At 27.6% G+C, this 21273-nt stretch overlaps 1 protein-coding gene across 1 annotated transcript in view; it reads right to left on the minus strand.

Moving 5' to 3' along the window:
- Positions 1-338: 338 nt before the first annotated feature.
- Positions 339-21273, minus strand: part of LOC111642403 (transmembrane and TPR repeat-containing protein 1-like) — a 65788-nt gene continuing 44853 nt past the window's right edge. Inside the window, exons 7-17 of the mRNA XM_023388750.1 lie at positions 20575-20764; positions 20132-20253; positions 18997-19122; positions 15897-16010; positions 15112-15255; positions 10603-10814; positions 6708-6843; positions 4680-4824; positions 4410-4547; positions 2894-3016; positions 339-497 (exon numbers count right to left, since the gene is read on the minus strand). Of these exons, the coding sequence (XP_023244518.1) occupies positions 339-497; positions 2894-3016; positions 4410-4547; positions 4680-4824; positions 6708-6843; positions 10603-10814; positions 15112-15255; positions 15897-16010; positions 18997-19122; positions 20132-20253; positions 20575-20764 (1609 nt within the window). The remainder of the gene's footprint in view (positions 498-2893; positions 3017-4409; positions 4548-4679; positions 4825-6707; positions 6844-10602; positions 10815-15111; positions 15256-15896; positions 16011-18996; positions 19123-20131; positions 20254-20574; positions 20765-21273) is intronic.

Consider the following 21273-nt stretch of genomic DNA (forward strand, 5'->3'; position numbering starts at 1 on the left):
TTTTTTAAATATTACTTTTGTTATTTTAATCGTCTTTGTCTTTCCGCTTGAAGAATCGAATCTCATTGAACTTATTCCTCAATTTTTCAGGGGAATCTACCCTTAATCCGTAACCCCATTAATCGCCGCTCGATCCCCTCGAGTCAATGATGACGTAACGTTAAACCTTCTCCTTTTAAAAATACGTAAAAGTAAATGGAAACCAATAGTCATTTTTTTAAAAAAAAGTGTCACGTTTATTTAGTTATTGTCTCACTTGGCATCACTCATTATAACTTGCATAGTTTTCACTGAAGCTTCGCGTCTCTGGTCCCTGGTTCGGCGCCATTTCTTCTGTCCTATTCCAAATGACAAGCAGCTCCACCTCTCCAGCAATTATCATTTGTCGTTTTATATAAAGTTTTCCGTAATTTCTCCATATTTTCTAACAAAAGTTTATGATTCGAATCCAAATAGTAAGCTGCTTGATAATGTCTATGAGCTGCCGTATAATTTCCCTAAAAAGTAGAGGAGGGAAAAAAAACGAATCAAATAATGCGTTTTATAGTTTAAAAAAATTGTAAAATTATTTCAAATTTAAACCATTTTTCTTAATGGATGTAAGTTTTAACTCAATTTACAAGTTCGATTGCAACAGTAAGTTGCATTTATCTAAACCATGAATCATCTTCATGCTTGTCTAGTCAAAACACTAAAGCAACCAATAATCATTGATTTTGTCATGTTCTTTGCACGAACTATCGATAAGAAAGGTTAATTCTGAGTTTTAAATTAAAGCTTTTCTAAAAGTTTAGTAAGAGTAACATGCCAAAGTAGAGATTGCGTTACTTATGCTACATTTATTTGACAGATCGCTACGCTTCCGACTCTACCAATGTAGTTTCTCTTCCTGTCGACATAGATTAAGAAAAACTACAAATATATAACCTTATTTATGCATGAGTAGCTACCAATTTTTCAATCTTCATTTCTTTCTAAAATCTAATTACAAGGCAAAACAAATATACTAGATATTTAAAGTTACCTTTTATTACAACGTCGTTTTTTGGGGGGGATTTTAATAGACTAATAAAGAAAAGTGAAAGTTAATTTTACCCATTTCTTTAACTGGATAGTTAAAGTAAAATGGAAAAAGTATTTTCCTACACGCGAATTAACATTTATGAACTTTCATGTAGAAAAATAATTAAGAATAATAGCACTACATAAAACTCCATTATTTTTTTTTACATTAAAAGTAAATAAATTACACTAAAAAAGAGTCAATAAAATATACAGGATATCAGGAGTCAGAACAGTGACTCCCCGCCAAGTAAAAAAGGCACTGACTGACTAAAAACATTCAAACTTCAATTAGATTAAAAGTAAATAAATTACATTAAAAAAGAGTCAATAAAATATACAGGATATCAGGAGTCAGAACAGTGAGAAATGACAATTTATTTAATCTTTGGTTAAGTTGTCAAGCAGAACAAAAGAGTTCTCTTTGACGAAATGGGATCATGACTGCTATATAATTAAGTCATGTGCGGCACTATATTTATCGCCGGATGTGACACGGACCAGGTGACACATCGCGTGATCAAAGATCTAATTTGAATACTAACGACACACAGTACCTAACTTTTCTACTAAGTGTTTACTCTAATTATATTCAATCTTGTCAAAAATTTTTAACTACAAATATATATGTGTTTTAAGATATGAAAAATGTATAAGTCTTATGTTAAATAGTAATATATAATATATTTTCTTTTGTCTTTATTCAAAATTGTAAAATGGAAATTTTTCTATGAGGCAGCAGAAATTTTAAAATTCCAAACTGAAAGAGGAAGTGTTTTTATGCGCATGATTTTATAAATCGATAATGTATATTTTATCTAAGTTTTTTATATTATATTCGTTTATTTTATAATTTTCTGATAAAAGTTGAATTTTTCTCTGTAGTTTTCTTAATCGCAAATGTAATAATTTTAAATATAATAAAATAGATCAAATAAAATAAAATAAAATAAACATGTAACGTTCTCGGCGTTATGCGAAACATACAGCGTTAAACAATTTAAAAATCTGTTAGTAATAGAAAGAAAATAGGCGGAGTTACGACAATTTTCGTCTATTTCGTCACAAAGATAACCATTTCGCCAGCCAATCTTTGTAAAAGCTTTTACGTGCTATTTCTTTTGTATATAGGATTTTTACTGTATACATTTATTGGAGTTTTAAGTTTCTCTTTTCTTTACCATCTCTTAAAGCTATTAAATTTTTATCCTGCATAATATTCCTATGTTCTTTTATTCTGAATAATATAATTTTCCTGTGTTCTTTATCCTATACTTAAGGCCATACATCTGATTATATTAATATTTGTCGGATAATTATATAACTTGTATGTTAAAATGATAAATAGGAAGAAAAAATTGAATAATGATTGATAAAGACGTAATTTATATTTTAAAGTAAAGTAAAGTAAACTTTAAAGATAATAAAAATTAAATATTTACATTTAATAGATTTATATGTCCCATAAGTGAAATATGTTTTGATTTTCATAGAAATTTGATCTTTAATAATCTATTAGAGTTACAGTTCTTATTGATTACATTCTCATAACTTACACAATAATTTTGTTAAGGATTTCTCGAGTTAATATTTTATTAAAATTATATTCTCTAAAGTCAGATGTATCATTTATTTGCATTGTACACGATGAATTTGTTATGCAATAATACTAAATTTAAGTTAGTTTCTGCACTTTAAATACAAAAGGTATATTTGAAATTATATCGTATGTAATTGTATGTATCGATCCTCACAGAATGTTTGCTCATCTTTGAATTGTTTCTTCAAAAGATTAATGCAATTATATTATTAGAAATTAATGTTTACTTACATGTTCAGCCGAATCGAAGTCATTCAGATCCTTCAGAATGTCTCCATGTTCAGCGTGCATTCTAGCACAAATCTTTTCTTGAAAATTACAAACTGCCAAGGCTCGAAGAATATAATCTAGAGCCTAAAAATAAAATTTAAAACTTATTAATTATATATTGTTTAATGAGAACTTTACTAAATAATTAATTTAAAATTAAATAAATGATTTAATAAATGCTACATTTAAAAAAATAAAAAGAGTTATACAATCATAACTGGATAAGTATAAGCTAGTCGCTATAGTTCTATCGAAGAGCAGTTTCTCCTCTTCTGTTACAAGATGTGACATTTGGGTTGTTTTCCAGGACGTAAATCATTCCGAAGATAGATAAACCGCAGGAACAGGGCGTTAGAAACACAGAGCAGGTGGCGAACCCCAAGCTTGGCCAGTTTGGATACAAACAGCCAGATAGCCTCATAAACTACACCAAGGTTGACGGATAGAAGGGTTATAAAAACAAGCGTGTGCTACGAAAAGAACTCGTAATAAAATAGCAAGTAAAGGCATTTTATAACGACGTCAGTCTAGCTATTTCTTGTTATTTAGGAATGAAAAATTTCTACAAAAGTTCTTATAACCGTCTGAGTTACTTTTTATCTGTAAAACAGTTTATAAGGTGATTTTTATATTTTCAAACGATTTTATAGAAACAAAATTCTGTTTCGGCTGCTTGGTTTTTGGATAATTCGAAACTCGTAAATTATATTATAACTTTGTTATACTTATCTACTGTAATGGACTCGATAAAATCTTGTGTAAATATAAAAATTCCCATTATTTCTTAAGACAACATTTCTCATTCAAAAATATTTGAACCGCTTTTATTTACATTCAATTATAAATTTTAAATTAAACATAAGATCATTTTAAAATTTAATAGCTAATTAAAGAGAAAGTATCTATATTTTCGCTCTATCAGCATACTTTGAAACAAGATAAATTTATAAATAGAAGCAGACAGGTAATAAATTTACATTCTATTTTAAATAAAACTTGTAAAATGTTGTTATAATATTAAATCTATTCTATAAAATAAAATTAATATATTAAAATATATTCTACGATAAAATGCTTGGCTCTACTCTTCCCATTATCATGTTTATCCTTAGTAGCAGCTTGATTATGGTGTTAAACACGAAACGTTTCTTTAAATTATTATATATATATATATATATAGCTTAAATATAAACGTTTATTTACTATAATAACACTAACAAGTCTCTTATTAGGTACATTATCCAGCTTGCCATATTCTACTTATTAAGAAGAGGAAGAAGTATGAGTTATTGTTTAACCTTTACAGCTCTGCTTTATTAATACATTTACAGCTTCAGTAATTAAGTTTAGTTGGTGAAAACACTAAATGCTTTCTTGTAACAGTTATCGCTTACAGAATTCGCTATTGTGTCGGAATTAACGGCTTTTAAACAATTTTACTTTATACTCTACTCAATATTTAAGTTTACGCTTTTACCTCTGTTGTTTTATTGCTTTGGTTGTAAAGAGTGGCCAAGAGGTGAAGTGCTTCTCGATGCGAACTATTATCTTCCACCACAGAAAGCAAGATGTGTTCGGCCTGCTGATAACTTCGATCTTGAATGAGAAGCTGTGACTGAAAAAAAAAAATAATAATAATTTTTATAAAAAGAAAATAAAATAAATATCTTAACATTATAAATATTTTATAACGTATAAACTAAAATAATTATGTGTTTTTTTTAAAAAAATAATTCTAATAACTTACATAATGTACTTTACCATTCACGTGTTCTGGATACTTCTCCCTCAGATCGTCGTAAACCCTTCTAGCATCTTTACTTCTTCCGGTATTGGTATAAAGTAATCCCAAATTATCCATGATGTCAGGATCTTCTTGTATCGTCAATGCACTAGAAAAAGAGAAAAAATATATAAGTTCGCCCATTTTGAAACATAATAAAAAATTCATCAAAGATTTCATTTTTTAATAATAGTGTTTAAAAGAAAAGCTGGCAGCAAATTTAGTGATTTTTCAATTCTTGTAAAAAAAAAGAGATGCTGTAACAAAATGTACGCGATTCATCACGTTATCAACCACACCCATCAAGATTACAGAGCGCCCATGTCAAATCGCTTCCGTACCGAATCCGTCCCCTTCATTACATCTGTTCCAGATTCTCTGACGATTATTCTTTTGTGTCTGTATGTAATGATATGTACATGACGCCACTGATTTATTGTTTAAGCGATTTTTTGAAGTATTCTCAATGATGATTTTAAAATGGAAGCGATCCAACTCTAACCGATTTATACCAAAATAAAAAGATATTTCCCTTGTTTTAAACTGATTTTATTTTGAAAGACATTACTACATAATATTTCGGATTATTAACTCGTGATATATTTACTTTTTTATTCGTGTTAAACTGGGAAAAAGTAATAACTTAGAGTACAAGAACATATAATTTTCTGTGAAAATAAGTAAAACGTATTTTAATGTCAATTAATTGAAGTTACGCTGTCTGAACGAAATAAAATTGGATACAGAGGGCTATTCCACCTATTTTTATAACCAATTATCGTTAAGCTTAAATAATCACGTAACTAAAGCGTAATCGTTGTAATATCTTTCAGTGTTATCTTATATATATTACAGAGGACCGCCTATGTTTATATAATTTTTAACGTACTTTTTATCGCATTTATTATTATTATTATTTTATGACTATTAATAAAAATTATTCAAAAAATAATTATATAATTTTTTTTTATTAAAATCTTTATGCATGTTTAGACAAAAGCTTGTATAATTGTACTTTGTTAATCATGAAAAACAGAAGTTTCGATTGCCACCAATGACTATCTTTTTCGCTTAAGAAACAATTAAAATAATGAAAACAAAGTAGAAGAATAAGAAGAAAAAGAGGGAAAAAAAGAGTTTCTGTGACTATAAAACGATTTTCTGTCTCCAAAAAACAACAAGAAAAAAAATCAAACTAGATTCCGGTAGCGATCCAATTATAGTTCCGGAGGATAGTCTACAGAATAATTATCCGGGAGAGAAAACGGAAGAAGCTATATCAAAATCATGTCTAACTTCCGGAAGGATCGTCTTACATCGAATTTGGTCCATAAGAACGAGACGTAATTATCTTTGGAATACTATAGATTCCTTTTTCTGGATACATGTCATTGAACTAGAGAAACATAAAATTGTCGTACTTTATCTGTAATCTCATTTTGTGAAAACGGAAACATTATTCGACACTGTCTTCATCTTCCAAGATAATTTTCTATCCAAATACTTCCAAAACTTTACCAAAATTTCACATTGTACAAATAATGAAATCAAAACTTTATCGATTTCTTATCATTATAATTATTAATAAAAAAATTTATAAAATGTCTTTGCGATTTTAATTTACTTTGTCGTGTCACTTTTCGACATTATTAAATGAAAACTTACTGGGAAGTAAGTAATTATATAGCGGGACGAGAATATAATATTTATTTAAGTAAAATCTATAATAAAATTTAAAAAATAAAAAAAAAGCCTCTCGCCATTTACGTGACTATAGAAATGATATTTAATTGCAAAACCATGTTGTTGAAGTTTCGCCCCTTTGAGTAGTCATATGATTAATATTTTTTAACCTAAGTAATATAACATGTTGTTCTTTCGATGTTTTCACGCCCAACAAATGCATTAATAAAATAAAACCACGTGAATTTAATGATTTTTTAAATTTATTTATATATTTTCTTAGGAAAGTAAAGTGTATCTATATCTTACCGATTATATAAATCCTCCGCTTCTACGTTATGCTTCATCGATTTTAAGGTTTTAGCTGCGTTAACGAGTGCTACAGTATGATTAGGATCGATGGCAATGGCTTTTTGGTATTGCTTCACCGCTTCGTCTATTCTTCCTGAAAAAAAATAAAAAATTTTCTAGCCATTTTTATATTAGAATATCTAATCCTATCGTGCGTACCACAAGTGGCACACCCAAAGTCGTAAAACATTGCGATAATACATAAATCAATGAAAGGAAGAACCAAAATGGCATGTCAACTTTTTCTTTAAAATATGTCCATATTTAAAAATTAAAATATTTTAAGAATAATTTATTTTAGTTCAAGAAACAGTAAATAACATCAATTCCTTTAACAAGACGGTAACAATTAAGAATTCCGAGGTAACTTGATCTTGCCCGACAAATTTAGGGCACGATTTTAATGAGGATCCCGTAAGATATCCATTGTTATTTTTTATTTACTTAGATTGTTCTTATCATTTATTTTTCATGTGACATCTCTTGATATCTTTATTGAATATTCGACACCTATACTAATTATCATCCGATGAAAGAAAAGACGTATTTAAGAGCCAAAGCACTCAATCATTAAATTATTGATATTTTTACAAGGTTGTCCTCTTGTATTTGGACACGATGAGGAAGAACGTATTCGTTTCTATTTCCTTCGAGTTATCATGATGTCACGCAATAATATAATTTCACGCAATGTCAATCAGTTTGTCATTTTATAAACAGTTTAATCTGTCATCCATTCGTGATAAACACGACGTGATTTCATTGTTCCAATGCGGAACATTAAATGTTAATTATCTCTAAATTTAATAGTTAATTTTAAATTTTTATGAATTATTATTACTATTTTGAAATGATAATAACAATATACATATATTCATGACAAAGTTATAATTCCTTCGTGGGTTATTGGCATCAAAATTCGATAACAGAGTAAAATGAAATGAATGTAATACATTTCATAAAAGAAATCTCATAAAAAGTTATGATTACAAATCACAAAGATGATAATTGAAGTCTTTTTATTACATTTTTGAGAAAACAAAACAGTAATATTTTTAATCTTCAGCGAAAAGTAGTTTAAGATCATTTCATTCAGCATATGTTTTATCAGGTTTCGCGTATTGAGTTATATTAATTTTCAAAAATTTGAAAGTAAATTCATTTAAAAAAAATTACAAAAATTGGAGAAAACTTCACGTTTAACTTGTTACCTTTTTATAATAATTCCTTTCAAGAGCATACATTAGTTAATCGAACAGAAAATAATGATCTTTAATACATAAAAGATATGGATAGTTACAAAATGGATAATAGATAATGAAGCTCGCTATATTCTTCTCAGAATTGTAGATTATCGTTAAATTGTAAAAAAGGAGTTCAATGGGCCGAACTCGGACTCCTCTGAAAAATTAAGGAATAGAATTGTGGGATTCGATCCCGGTTTATCTGGCGGAAAGCCAAAACTTTTATGTGACCTATCCAGAAATTGTTGGAAGTATTTAACGGAAAATCGTTCATAACTTTTCTTGCCCATTTTTCAAACAAAAATTTTAGGCTAAAGATCTTAACGTTTGATTTATTATACTTCGATCAGTTTGAAATTGATGCATAATAATCTAGTTCATTTTATGAATCAACTGAGTATTTTTAAACTGAATGGTGCTGTGAATATCAATGTATTAAAATTCTTTATAACCGAAAGAATATAAAATAAATCATGTATATTTTGAATATAATGTATATCATTAAAAGTTTTATTTTCTAAATTATTATTAAATTTACAATAAGTTTACATTCATTATAGATTAGTAGGCCCTACAGAGGGAGTCAGCATGGTCTCATCTCATTTATAAGGCCTCAAAATCTTTTTTACAAACTATTTATTTCACAGAATTTGTCGAATTTTATTATTAAAAAAGAATAAGTCTACAATTTTTAATCTTGTTTTGTTTTTTAATATAATGGGGCTTGAAGGAATTAAGTAACCTCTAAGAAGCCCTACAGAATACCTTTAAAAAGTGCCTTCTATGAATAGAACGTAAAGAAATATTTTTCAAATTTATAAGCATTAAAATATAAAAAGAATTTATAAACTATGTTGCAAATAAAGATTATGTGTAGATAAATGCTATACCATTACATAAATTAATAACGATTTTAATATTATTTTTCGACCCTCACTACTCGAAAATTATATAGCAACAACCACTGTTCTTGGCATTTATTGGATATATTACTCTTCGTTCAAATGTTTGATATGTTAACATAATAGAGTGTGGCACTCGTTTGGTGTTCTCAATTCATTTAACAAATATCCGTTCGTATATAACGGTCAAATCGAACCGAAAATAAATCTAAGGCATGCTGAAAAATTATATAATATCGCGGAATAGGAAACAAAAATATAAGGAAAATAAACTAAAACCTAGTAATATTTTCGATTTGTAGGTTTATTTAGGAAATAAGATGAATGTTCTCCACATCCTGACGTTCCGGAAGTGACATCAGGATGAACTATTAGTAAACGACGAGCTAACGATTGTCGTTGTTATAACGCGATCGAATCGTATTCGGTCATATGTTATCGTTACTTTATATTGTGACACATGTACAGTAATAAATAAAATCGTATTTATGGTATTTACGTTTATTGTAGCGTTGCGTGTCGAGATGATATCATGATAAGACCATTGATTTTTTTTATGGAACTTCAAAAACTAATTAAATGATTCAGTTTTTTTTTCTTTCTTCAGTTCTGTTGTAGAGCCTTACTTACAAAGCACATTCTTTATGAGAGGATTTTGAAATTCTGTTTAAATATTACTTCAGTACTTATATTAAAAAATACAATTCATTAATGTAATATTTTGTTAAGTTACACAAGGACTGTTTTGCCTATGTTACTATAGGACGAACTTTAATTCCAACAGAGAAGAAATTATATTCAAAATTCATCAGCCAAATTTAAATTACGTTCTCTAAAATGACGTCTGAACGTTCATTGTCTTTCATTGGATAATCAAAGAAACGCCATCTGACGGCTAAACATTTCATCTAAATTGTTTTTTCGTATTTTCGTTAGTAATTCAAATATTTTTCAATTTTCGTGGAGATTTATTTATTTAATTATATAACTTTTAATAAATATTAATGTAAAATAAACTCAATTGATTCTTGACCATTAATTAATGTAAAGTTACAGTAAACAAATCATAAAAAAGAGAGGACATTTTAATATTCAATCTTTACAAATTTTATTTTGTAATCAAAAATTAAAATAGAAAATATACACATTTTTTATCTTTTTTTTAATTATTATTAAATTTTTTATGTGTCTATAAATATCTGCCAGAGTAAGAATTTTATGTCGAAAAAGAGGACATGTCCGGGAAAAAGAGGACGTACGATAACTGTACTTTTAAAAAATATAAAACTGATGAATATTCTTTTTAACCTAGATTTGGTACTTTACCAAAATTTAATTTATCCGCAGAATGATCTATTCTAAAAATACATACACATCATCTTTTAAATAAATTTAGAATGATCTAATAAAGTTATATAATATAATTCGATAGATTCGATCGAAAAGATCAACCTTAATTTTTATTAACGTCGAAAATAATTTAATATAGGAGAAAAATACATTTTGTAAATTCTTCTAAATATATATTTATAGAATTTTCCGGTTAAAGATATTTTTATTGATTATTTCAGTTACTCTGTTTCAAATTCTTAAGTCTGTTTCTTAATCTAATAATCGAGGATTTGCTACTTATTATGCCATGATTAAAGATAGAATTGTATTCAATTAGCATTAACTGACAGGGGGAAATGGATAATGAAATCTTACCTGTTTTTTGGAGGAAAGCTCCATAATTATTGAAACAATCAGCGTTTTCGGGATCAAGACTTAATGCCAAGAGATGAAGTTTTTCAGCTTCGTCTTTCTTTCCTTGTTCAGCATAAAGAGATGCCAAAGCTGAATAAGCACCAACAAAATTGGAATCTAATTCGATTGCACGACACAGAAGTTTCACCGCAATATCCTGTTGACCTCTTTTGCTGAAATTTAATTATAAATACTGCCTTTCACTAATAAGTTCAATCGAAAGACATAATATTTTAGTGCGCATTCTCATAAAGAATTACCTTTTACATAATATATTATATACATTCCTACTAAAGCCCGTTAAATTTTTTAGTAGGGCTTCTTTAATCTATATTTTTTCACTGATAATTTCGTAATTAGAACATATTATATCTAGATATATATATATATATATAAAATTTTATGATTAGAATTTTAAATAATCTCATAAAAAAATAAAAGTTGTTATTTTCAGAAATAATCTTTCAAATATTTATTTTCTTATCTTTAATTATTAGAAAAATTATTTTATTTTTTTGGAAAAATAATGCAATAATTGAAAGATAAGTGACGTAAGTAAAAATCTGGCATCTAATAAGTTATAAATATGTATAATTTAGTTCTTACGTGATTAATCATCAGCTTAGAGTTTGAAACATTTTATTAGAAAGCTTTAAAAAGTTTAAAACCTAATCAATCACCCGATTTAATTAAGTCTTTTATTTGTAAGCGTCAGAGAAGAGTGTCAAGACAGCAAAATAAACTAGATCAAAATTAACAGTGCTACTTTAAATTGACACAAATATTACTTTTATACGAATTTTATAATTAAAAACAAGAAAGAACCCGTAAATATTCTTTAGAATATAAATATATTATATTATCATCAATAAATATTTGATCTATCTTATATATAAACATATATACGATGTATAAAAAAAGAAAGAGAATGGTGTCACGTCAAGACACTAAATTCAAACCCTCTTTCGAGTAGGAAAGGCGAAAATTCTTTTCTTTTTTTTTTGTAGAAGCCAACACATTTCCCTCTGGCTACGTCCAAATGTCATCTCCACCCACACGGATGTCACCGCAATCAAAATTCCATTTGTGTCTCGGGAACATTGCCACAGGACAGTGAATCTCTTTGTGGGAGGGGAGAAGTTTTCTACTTCAGCACTCACTGTTTCTGTCCTGCTCGGATGTTTCCGTACTTTGTATTACACCCTAACGTCCCTTAGTCACGTCAATATAGATATTTTCTACTATTCTCTTGCTACATCATTTACACACTACATTTAACATCTTAGCGAAATGATTCATCTGCATGATTTTCACTTCTTTATAATTACCACATCGTAATATATCAAGACCATTGTAATTATTTTTATTCATTTTCTTATCACGACTTTCTACTTAATTTTACAACTTCTGTATCATCAACTATTGAAAATGCTACTTTATCAATATAATTTCAATTTCAAATTTTAAATCTGTGATTTATCTTGTAATGTTTGGTTTAATTTCAGTTGCTAAATCCATGATTATAACGAAATTCACACTATTTTAAATCTCAACATAGACTTTTCTTTCAGTGTGGATTTAATACAGAAAGATATGACGAAATTGATCTACTTACAGGATATGATGGATCAATGATTTAAACCTATCTAAACGAGAAGAGGAAACTAAGCAGTTCTCAGTTATAGATCACAAAATTTCAAATTTAATTGATTTATTTTGAACCAGTTTAAAAAATTTCCTTTATCCTCATTCATCTGCATTATTCTCCCATTCTTCCTATTTAGCATTTATCTTTTTATCAATAAAAGAAGAAAATATACTAAAAGACATTTGCAACTTGAAATTTTCAATAAATTCGATCAGTTTAATTTGTGTACTATTCGATATCTTGTATATCTAATCACATATAAATTGGCCATCGTGTAAATATTTCTGTTGATATTTAATCATATTTCTTACGACTTTCTCCATTATGCTGTAATGTGAGCGATTCTTGTGCAGCGTGTAAAGCACACCTTTTGAATATAGACATAAATAATTTTAAATTGTATAACGTCTTTTTAAAATTTTGAATCGTTTAAAAAGTGCTAAAAGCTCCAGAATCTCATATTATTAGCATTTACAAAGGCTCCTCATAAGTTTAATCTTTCTTCTCGCAATTTTTATAAACAAAGAATAGAACAATAAAACGCTTCATTCCTACCAATAGGGAGACGATAAATGTTATCAATAGTGATTTTTACATACGTGAGGCTATAAATTTACAGAGAACTTTTAATAGTTTGCCTACGTTCAGGACCAGATTAACATATAAATTAAACTACGACTTAAGGCTTCGTAGTTTAATGCCCCATGTTTTTAATTCTATTGTAATTTAGTAGTCAAGGAAGAATGTATGTTAGTTATAGCTTAAGGTTTTTATCATGTATAAACATAGTTCTGCTTAGTCTATTCGAAGTAAACAAATGTAGAAAAATAAATAAATAAAATTAATTATTTTCACAAATTCTTTTGTAATATTTAGCGAAAGAAGTTTTCCTAATTAAAGAAATTACAAAATTGACTTTCTTATATACCTATTGATATACGGTATAATGATTATATTACTCGCGATAAGTATTTAACCATGGACATGCAAGATTATAATAATAAAACAAGCCATAAAATAGAAAATTTAATGATATTTTTAGAAACTCGATCTTTTGAAGATATCGATAATCAATTTTGCTTAAGAATATCTTTAGTGTTGTCAAATTATAGTAAAATGTCGTTTAATCATAATTTAAAAAAAATTAATTTTGAGTATAAAAATAACAAATTTAAGGCCAAAAAGTTTTATGATAATTACAATATGATTTTGTAAAAAAATAAATTAAGATAAATAAAAATAATTCATTGGATACGAGCAATTATTTATCGTGACATCGTCACAATGCCGGGCTACAATTTTTATTAATAATTTAATTTTAAAAAGGAAGTTCTTATATAGGTAATCGGGTTATTCGGCCTCTAAGCCTTCTGGATTTTAGTGGTCTTACCCCTGTACATCATACTTCTCCTGATAACAATCGAGTCATGCCAGTCATCTTACTCCGTTCATAGAAAAATTTTGAATTGAAATCACATGACTTCCAGTCTGGTTTTCTATATGTGGTCTCGATTTTTATCTATCTAACTCCGTGTAGGAGATTAACAAAGGACAGATCGGCAACAGACAGACGACTATGTAAATGTATAGGTTTGCAATTTGAAAACTGCAGCCCAGACATCATCTTCATGAGTGTTTTTAATGAACTACACGAGAAAAATAAAAATTTTATATTAAAAATCTAAAAATGACATTTGTCTATTGCTAAGATCGTTTTGCTTAACAGCAAGGTCTTAAAAATTAAGACCCTGAACTAGTTTGTTTATGTCAGAAATATCCATTATATATTGTGGAAATATGTATGATAATTAATGTACTGTAAGAATGTACATGTTTATGAAAAAATGTATGTTAAAATCAGCCTTACGTATACACTCTATGTACGCAATATTTGTCTTAGGTCGAATTCTGAACCCTACAATCTTCAATTGAATCTTTAGCTTTCGATTCATGAATTTTCTTCCATAGATTCATGTTATACGTGCATGTCTATGATTTTAAAGTTGGGGTACATTTAATTACTGTAAATATACAAAAATATATAGAGTATGTTCAGACAAACACGTATAACTAAAGCACACAGGTATGTAGAAAATAGCTAAACCGTATCCTACACGAAACGTGTGTTTCAATCGATATTGATTTTCTATAAAAATGTTATTCTCTCATACGCTATTTATTATAGAGAAAATAAAAAAAACAAGTGAATAATAATAATTATAATTATTTATTTTCATTCATTAAATAAATTAATTTTAAAACTATAAAATAAAGTAATTAATACTAGATCTAATTATTTTTCTATTAGAAAATCAACTTCATTCGAAAGTTTTCCAGAGATTTTAATAAAGGAAAAACTCTTGCCCTTGGAAGGATTAGATGACCTTTTGTGAAAGATGACTTTTCTGTATAAAAATAAGGCCTCTTGGGTATTGTATGCAGTTCCAGTTAGCTTTGTCTCGATGCCGGTTCGTGGCACATCGATCTCACAAAGTTGTATAGCTCATACTTTAGACTTAGCGTGCCGTAGTGATTGCTAGACACACCTTCCGTATAATGTGCCATTAGATAACATTAAAATGAGGAAGGAGATTAGTCTTTCCAAAATAATGGAATAAACGAGAAGTATACGTTTAATCTACTTGAGATTAAATAAGTTTAAATTTTATTTTTAACTTATTTAAATTTTTTAAAAATGTACAGTACATTAAATTTATCCCATATCTACATAATCTTCTCTTTTATTTGTTTAAATAATAAATAATTAGTTTATGTATTAATGCCATAAAATAATTATAAAATAAAGTTAAAATTTTACTTACCTATAGAGGTTTGCTAGATTAAAATGGGCTCTGGGATGCCAGGGATCGATTTGTAGAGCGATTTTGAAGTGTTGTTCTGCTTTGTCAGTATCATTGAGCAGAGTTCCCAAATTGTTATGAGCACTTGCATGATCAGGCCATAATCTGGATCGAAAATGAAACATTTTCTTATTCTTCTTACGATCCATTAGGTTATTTATTTTACATTATTATTAAAATATTTATCATTAAGGATTTTCGTGTTAAATTTGATAGGCTATTTATAAACGATAGAACACGTTTATGTTTATATAATTATATAAAATCGAATTTTCTATGATCCTCCGAAAGGAAGGGAAACAAAATTTTAATTAAGTTTCCACGCTTTTGCATTTTATTTTCACAAACTAAACCATTATCACACTTTAAATGGTACGTTTATACTAAAATCTGCATTAATTTTACATAAATTCCTTCTTAACATTTACAAAGAACCGTATAACTTAGTTATCTCCTTTTATATATTCAAAAATTCTTTAAATTTTAAAAATTTTCTGCTTAGTTTATTTCATAGAAAAAATTATTATATTATTATTATTAACAAATTGCTTTAATATAATTTCGAGAATTATTATCATTTACAATAAAAATTAAATATGCAAGTTAAAATAAATAAATATATAAGATATATTTCGCTTTTGTAAATCAAATAAAGGTCTGAAATAAAGGTCTACCCTGTCTCTACTTAGTGAATAAATAGAGTCTTTCATTTAAATTTTCAATATGTATAAGGCTAAAACTATTACCTTAATGCCGTTCTGTAGTGGATAATTGCAGTTTCGACATCGCCATTATCTTTCCTAAGATTAGCATAATTGTAGTGAACTTTGGCATTGTTGGGTACACTTTCCAATCCGGATCTAAAATGAAAATGGGGAAAAAAGCAAGAAAAAAAAAGAAAGAAAAAAAATGTCATCTTAAAAATATTTTAAATTTGCAAAGAGATTGACAGAGACATTTTTTTTATCAAAAAAATGCCTACAGAACGTTTTGTGAATTACGCTCTGTCGGAAATAGCATCGAATTCTGTTCAAGCAGAATGTCTTGTATAATCGGGACATTTCTACTCGAGCGAACAGATATTTTCTGTTTTTGGGATAATGCAACTCTAATGGAAGAACAAATCCATAGAAATACGACTTTTATATGTAAATTGCATTTAACGATACTATAAACTTATAATCGGAATAAAAAATATTTGAATGACATTTTAGTTATATATATATATACATATATATATAGTTTTATTAAACAAATATATTATAAATCTTAGAATTTTTAAAAGTGTAAGAATGTCTAATGAGCAGCTAAATTGTTTAGTTCCTTCATTACCTTAATTATACATAAATAAATAGCATTAAAATATATGTCTGATATCATCTTGAAGATTATAATTTGATTATAATCTGATATCATCTTGAAGATTATAATTAATCTTCGATAAGGTTAAACTTAATGTAAATGTTCTTAATGAGTTATTAAATATGATAGACAGTTATTAAAGCATTATGAAAAGATCATATTTCTTAAATATTATGTTTGATTACGCATCGATATTTAGAAAATTTGACAAGATTACTTAAAATTAAACAAGTCTAAAATTTCTGTAGATATATATTAATAAAATATTTTTCAAATTAAATGAAAATTTTATATTTAAGTGTATAAAGAATTAATTATAAAATTACATTGTCTGAAAATTAATGCCCACCACTGACCGAGTGAATAAAACCACTGACCATTGGAGTTGGTCGTGGGTTCGCATCTTGCCAACAGGCTGACCATCTAGAATTTTTCTGGCTTTCTTCACGTGTCTAGCACGTAAATAGAGCCAATTTCCCACAGAAAATCCTCCCGGAAGGAACTTCCCCTTGGCAGATCATCCATGCGTTGCCAAATGAAACCTCAAAATTATTATTATTTTTTTAATTGCAATAGTATACTGTATTCTAGATTAAAATTTTGTATGAAAAAACACTTATTAAAAAATTTTCTGTTATTATTTTCTCATATTTAAATCATTTACTTTACTATTGATACTTTTTTAATTCACGACAGTCGTCACCACTGATTTCAGTCCAGTTTCATAATTTAGATACAACAATTTTTTTTGTCTAATTGTTTATTTTTATGTATGAAATTGTGCGGAATTATAATGTCAAAATACCTCACAATTTAAATTTTGTAATTTCCTATCTATTACCTGCTCACCAGTGGCCAAGTGGATGAAACCACTGAAGACGGGAGTTGGTCGCGGGTTCACGCCTCACCAACAGCCTGCCCAAGTGGAATTTTCCGGGTTTTCTTGACGTGTCTAACACCTAAATAAGAGTCAATTTCCAATAGAAAGTCCTCCCGGAAGGCACCCCCCCGTTGGTAGATTGCCCATATGTTGTTTTTCCTCATCCTATCAAACTAAACCATTTCTGACGTTATTTACTTCCAAATTTTAAATTCATGAACAGTTTTGAGCAGCTCTATCTATACATAACATTGCATCTAGCTTAAATTAACTTATATTGCTTAATTAACTAACTTTACAGCGTTAAAATCCTAATTCTTTCATTAGTATATTTTAAAGCCTTACTCAAGTTTATATTATTGAAGTAATTAATAAATACATTTCTCCCCTTTACAAAACTATCTGATTTACAAAGAAAACATTAGAAATGCTATTATTTAATTTTCTTATGTTGTAAATATAGAAAATAAACAATAAATAATGCATTATAAAATATACGACATTCTATAAAAGCTGAGCTACATTCTACATCATTATGGAATGGAAGATGAAGCTCTCAGATATTTATTTATAGAACATTTCTAAAAATACTGCAACTAGATATATATTGATATCTATACATTAATAGGTAGTTCGTCTTAATAATTTGAGTCTTATCTAGCAAAATAATACTTTTATGCTTGTTTAGATCAATTCTTTTTTTTCCTGCAGTCAGAATGTCTCTGTACATCGAACACAGTATTATCAATCAGGCAGACAGTAATGGTCATCATATCTTTATCATTTCATACAATCTCTTTGGACAATAAATGATAACACTTTATCTTAATATTGGAGAGAAATTTTCTCGCTAATTTTCCAAAAGTAATGCCTCTGTTACATTTTCGGGGATTCTGTCTTTGATAACAATTGATACAAAACATGTAAAATTAAATTAAATTCGATGATGAGAATGTTTTTCAATCAGTCATTTACTTAGTTTTCTAGTAAATTGGAAATCTTACAAGGAAATAATTAACTTTTTTTATTGTCTTAAGTGATTACTTTATTTAAATCGAAAGAAAAAAAATAACTCTGGCAATTTCTTCATATATATAAAAGATAAGCAGACTATTTCAATGTTTTTTTTTTCTTTCTTTCCTATATTTAATTTCTCTAAATGAATTTTTTATAATGTAGTTAATGTAAATCTGATCAAAACTTTGGTTTTTTTTCGTTACAAAATTATTATATTTAATAACTTTAAGATACAAGTTTGAAGTTTGTTAAGGGATTATTTCAGTTAGAGAAACATTAATTCGTAAAGTAAAAAAATATATTTATAAAAATTAATATTTTAATTCATTTCTAAACATATTAAAATAATTCTAAATTTTAAATTAAAGTTTATTTATTTATTTTACTTTATTTAATAATGAGTGGAGGATAAAAATTTCGCATCTTAATTAGAAAAATGTCATAAATCAAATTCGTAATTAATTAATTAAATATATATATATTGACGTTATTATTTACAGAATAATGTACATTTTTCTTACTAAAATGCGATATATTTTGTAAAAATTAATTATAAATTTTAATTTATAAAAATAAGAAATTCTTACTTAAATAGCGCTTCTCTAGAAAGCCAAACGGAATTTCTTGTAACCGTTTTCATGACAAAAAGCGATAATAAGAGACACGTACATAAACGGCAGATCCAAGCAATCAAAGGACCTCTTTCCATTAATCTATGAAGACCATGTGTTACCAAGATACAAAAACCTATACTGTAATTATATACAAATTTAATTTAATCGAAAATTCATAAATATTTTAATTATTTTTATTAATTAAAAATCTTATTTAATCCTATTTTGTAGAATTTATTTAATTATCTATTTGTTTAACAGTAAATCGAGTATGATATACTGTTTATAGATACATCATTACATACAATAGCCACTGCATTTGTAACACTAACTATTTACTACTAAATCTCGATGAAAATATGCATCAGAAGGAAATACTTTTAACGCAAACGTAGTCCATGTTTACTCTATTTGCAAGAGAATTATAAGAATGAATTTATTTGTTATTGTGCGAATTTATCACATTGTATAGTTCACTATTGGAAAACGATATCAGAGATGTTATTTGAAAATGCATATACATTCTGTACGTGAATATGGACATACAATTCATTGTTTGGTAAAGGCGTTTATGTATATTTTTCCATTGTAAAATAAAAAAAATAAATTATTCGTGTTTGAATCTTGTAGAATTTCGAATTTACTCTCAATTATCCGTGTAGAAATGTAAACTTATTAGTTAACATCATGTCGAAACGAAGTAAAAGATAACGATTAAAAATTAAAATTAAGTTAATAGAAACAGTAATATTGTTATTATTTAACGTTAATGTGCACTTTTATAATAAATCACGAGGCCCTCAACTTATATTTATGATAATAAATGCATAAAATAATTATTATTTATGTCTATAAATTCTATATATTTAATTTATTTAGTTAAATATATTTACAAAACATCAAAAACTATGAAAAGGTTTTCTTTATATTCTTTATTCATTTTATATATATTTTATATTTTTAGCTCGTCATTTTTACTTCCGATAATATAAAGTATAAATTACGAAATAAATACTGTACACACGTTAGGCACAAAAGAAATATTTATTTTTTAATCGAGAATAATTCAGGTCAGAAAAATGTGATCAAAATCCACATAATCTCCTACCTCGGTATATAGAGAACTCTTTCGGCGACAACAAATCCCACGGTCACAAATAAGTTGGAAGCAGGAAGAAATGGAAAAACAAGTAAAGACAATGACAGAAACACCCTCCTCCTTTCTGTGCCCTGATGACAGGAAAGAAATTGAGGATTATCGGTAGTTCTAAATGTCTTAAGGTTGCTTTTCTATCATTGGCGTAATCTCAGGCATTAAAAAAAAATAAATAAAACAAGAATATGAGACCTTCTCAATAAACAAAATTATTTTTATTTTTATTTTTTTTAAACTTTTAGTTAAAAAGATATTAATTTTTTTTTATTTACTTTTCTGAAAATCTGTTTTCAAATATAAACACTCAGATTTTTCCTTCTTCGTGTTAAGTGTCTTTTTTTCTGGTTGCTTCTTTTTTTTTGAATTTAGATGGAGAATGACCTACCTCTTCTTACCTGGGAACCATAAACCATGTGCCAGGTGATGGTAGCCATGATAACAGCCAGACTTATAGTAGCTATGTTACGACAATCCCACAACGATTCCACTAAAGGTATGCTACCCATCTGCCAGTCATAGGAAAGAGTGATTGGTGCTAGAAGAAGCCAGGCATTGAAGGCGGAGAGGTAAGAATACGTCAGGAATCTACAGAAGAAGAACTTGAGTTAAACCACATTTTGAAAATTAAACTATATGTTATTTTTTTAACATACTATATATATATATATGTGTGTGTGTGTATTGTAAAAATGCAATTGTCTAATGTTAAAAAGTTCGAAAGTAAAAAATAATTTTTGAAATTTTCTCATTTCTGATACGTTATCAATAATCAGCAAGCGATAACAACTTATCGAACAAGCAATTTTCTTGCTTCTGCTCACGATATTTTATGTTTCATTGGTTAATCTGCCACAAAGCGTAAGAGTGATGTTCTTTTAGTCGAGCGAATATTCTAATCGTAGATAAGTGTTTTCAGCAGTTCTTCTCTCTCCGAAATTCTAGCTTGTAATTAGGATCAAAACGTGATGCTCGTGTCACGTCAGAAATCGTGACGTTAACTAGAGAACGTGACCCCGTTGTTATTAATTACAGATGTAATCTAGTGTGCTACGACTTGTGGCTAAAGTAGCTTCATCAATCTTCTCACCGTCGAT

The sequence above is a fragment of the Centruroides sculpturatus genome, unplaced genomic scaffold, assembly GCF_000671375.1.
Source record: "Centruroides sculpturatus isolate CEXI.00-Female unplaced genomic scaffold, Cexi_2.0 scaffold1562, whole genome shotgun sequence".
NCBI lineage: Eukaryota > Metazoa > Arthropoda > Arachnida > Scorpiones > Buthidae > Centruroides > Centruroides sculpturatus.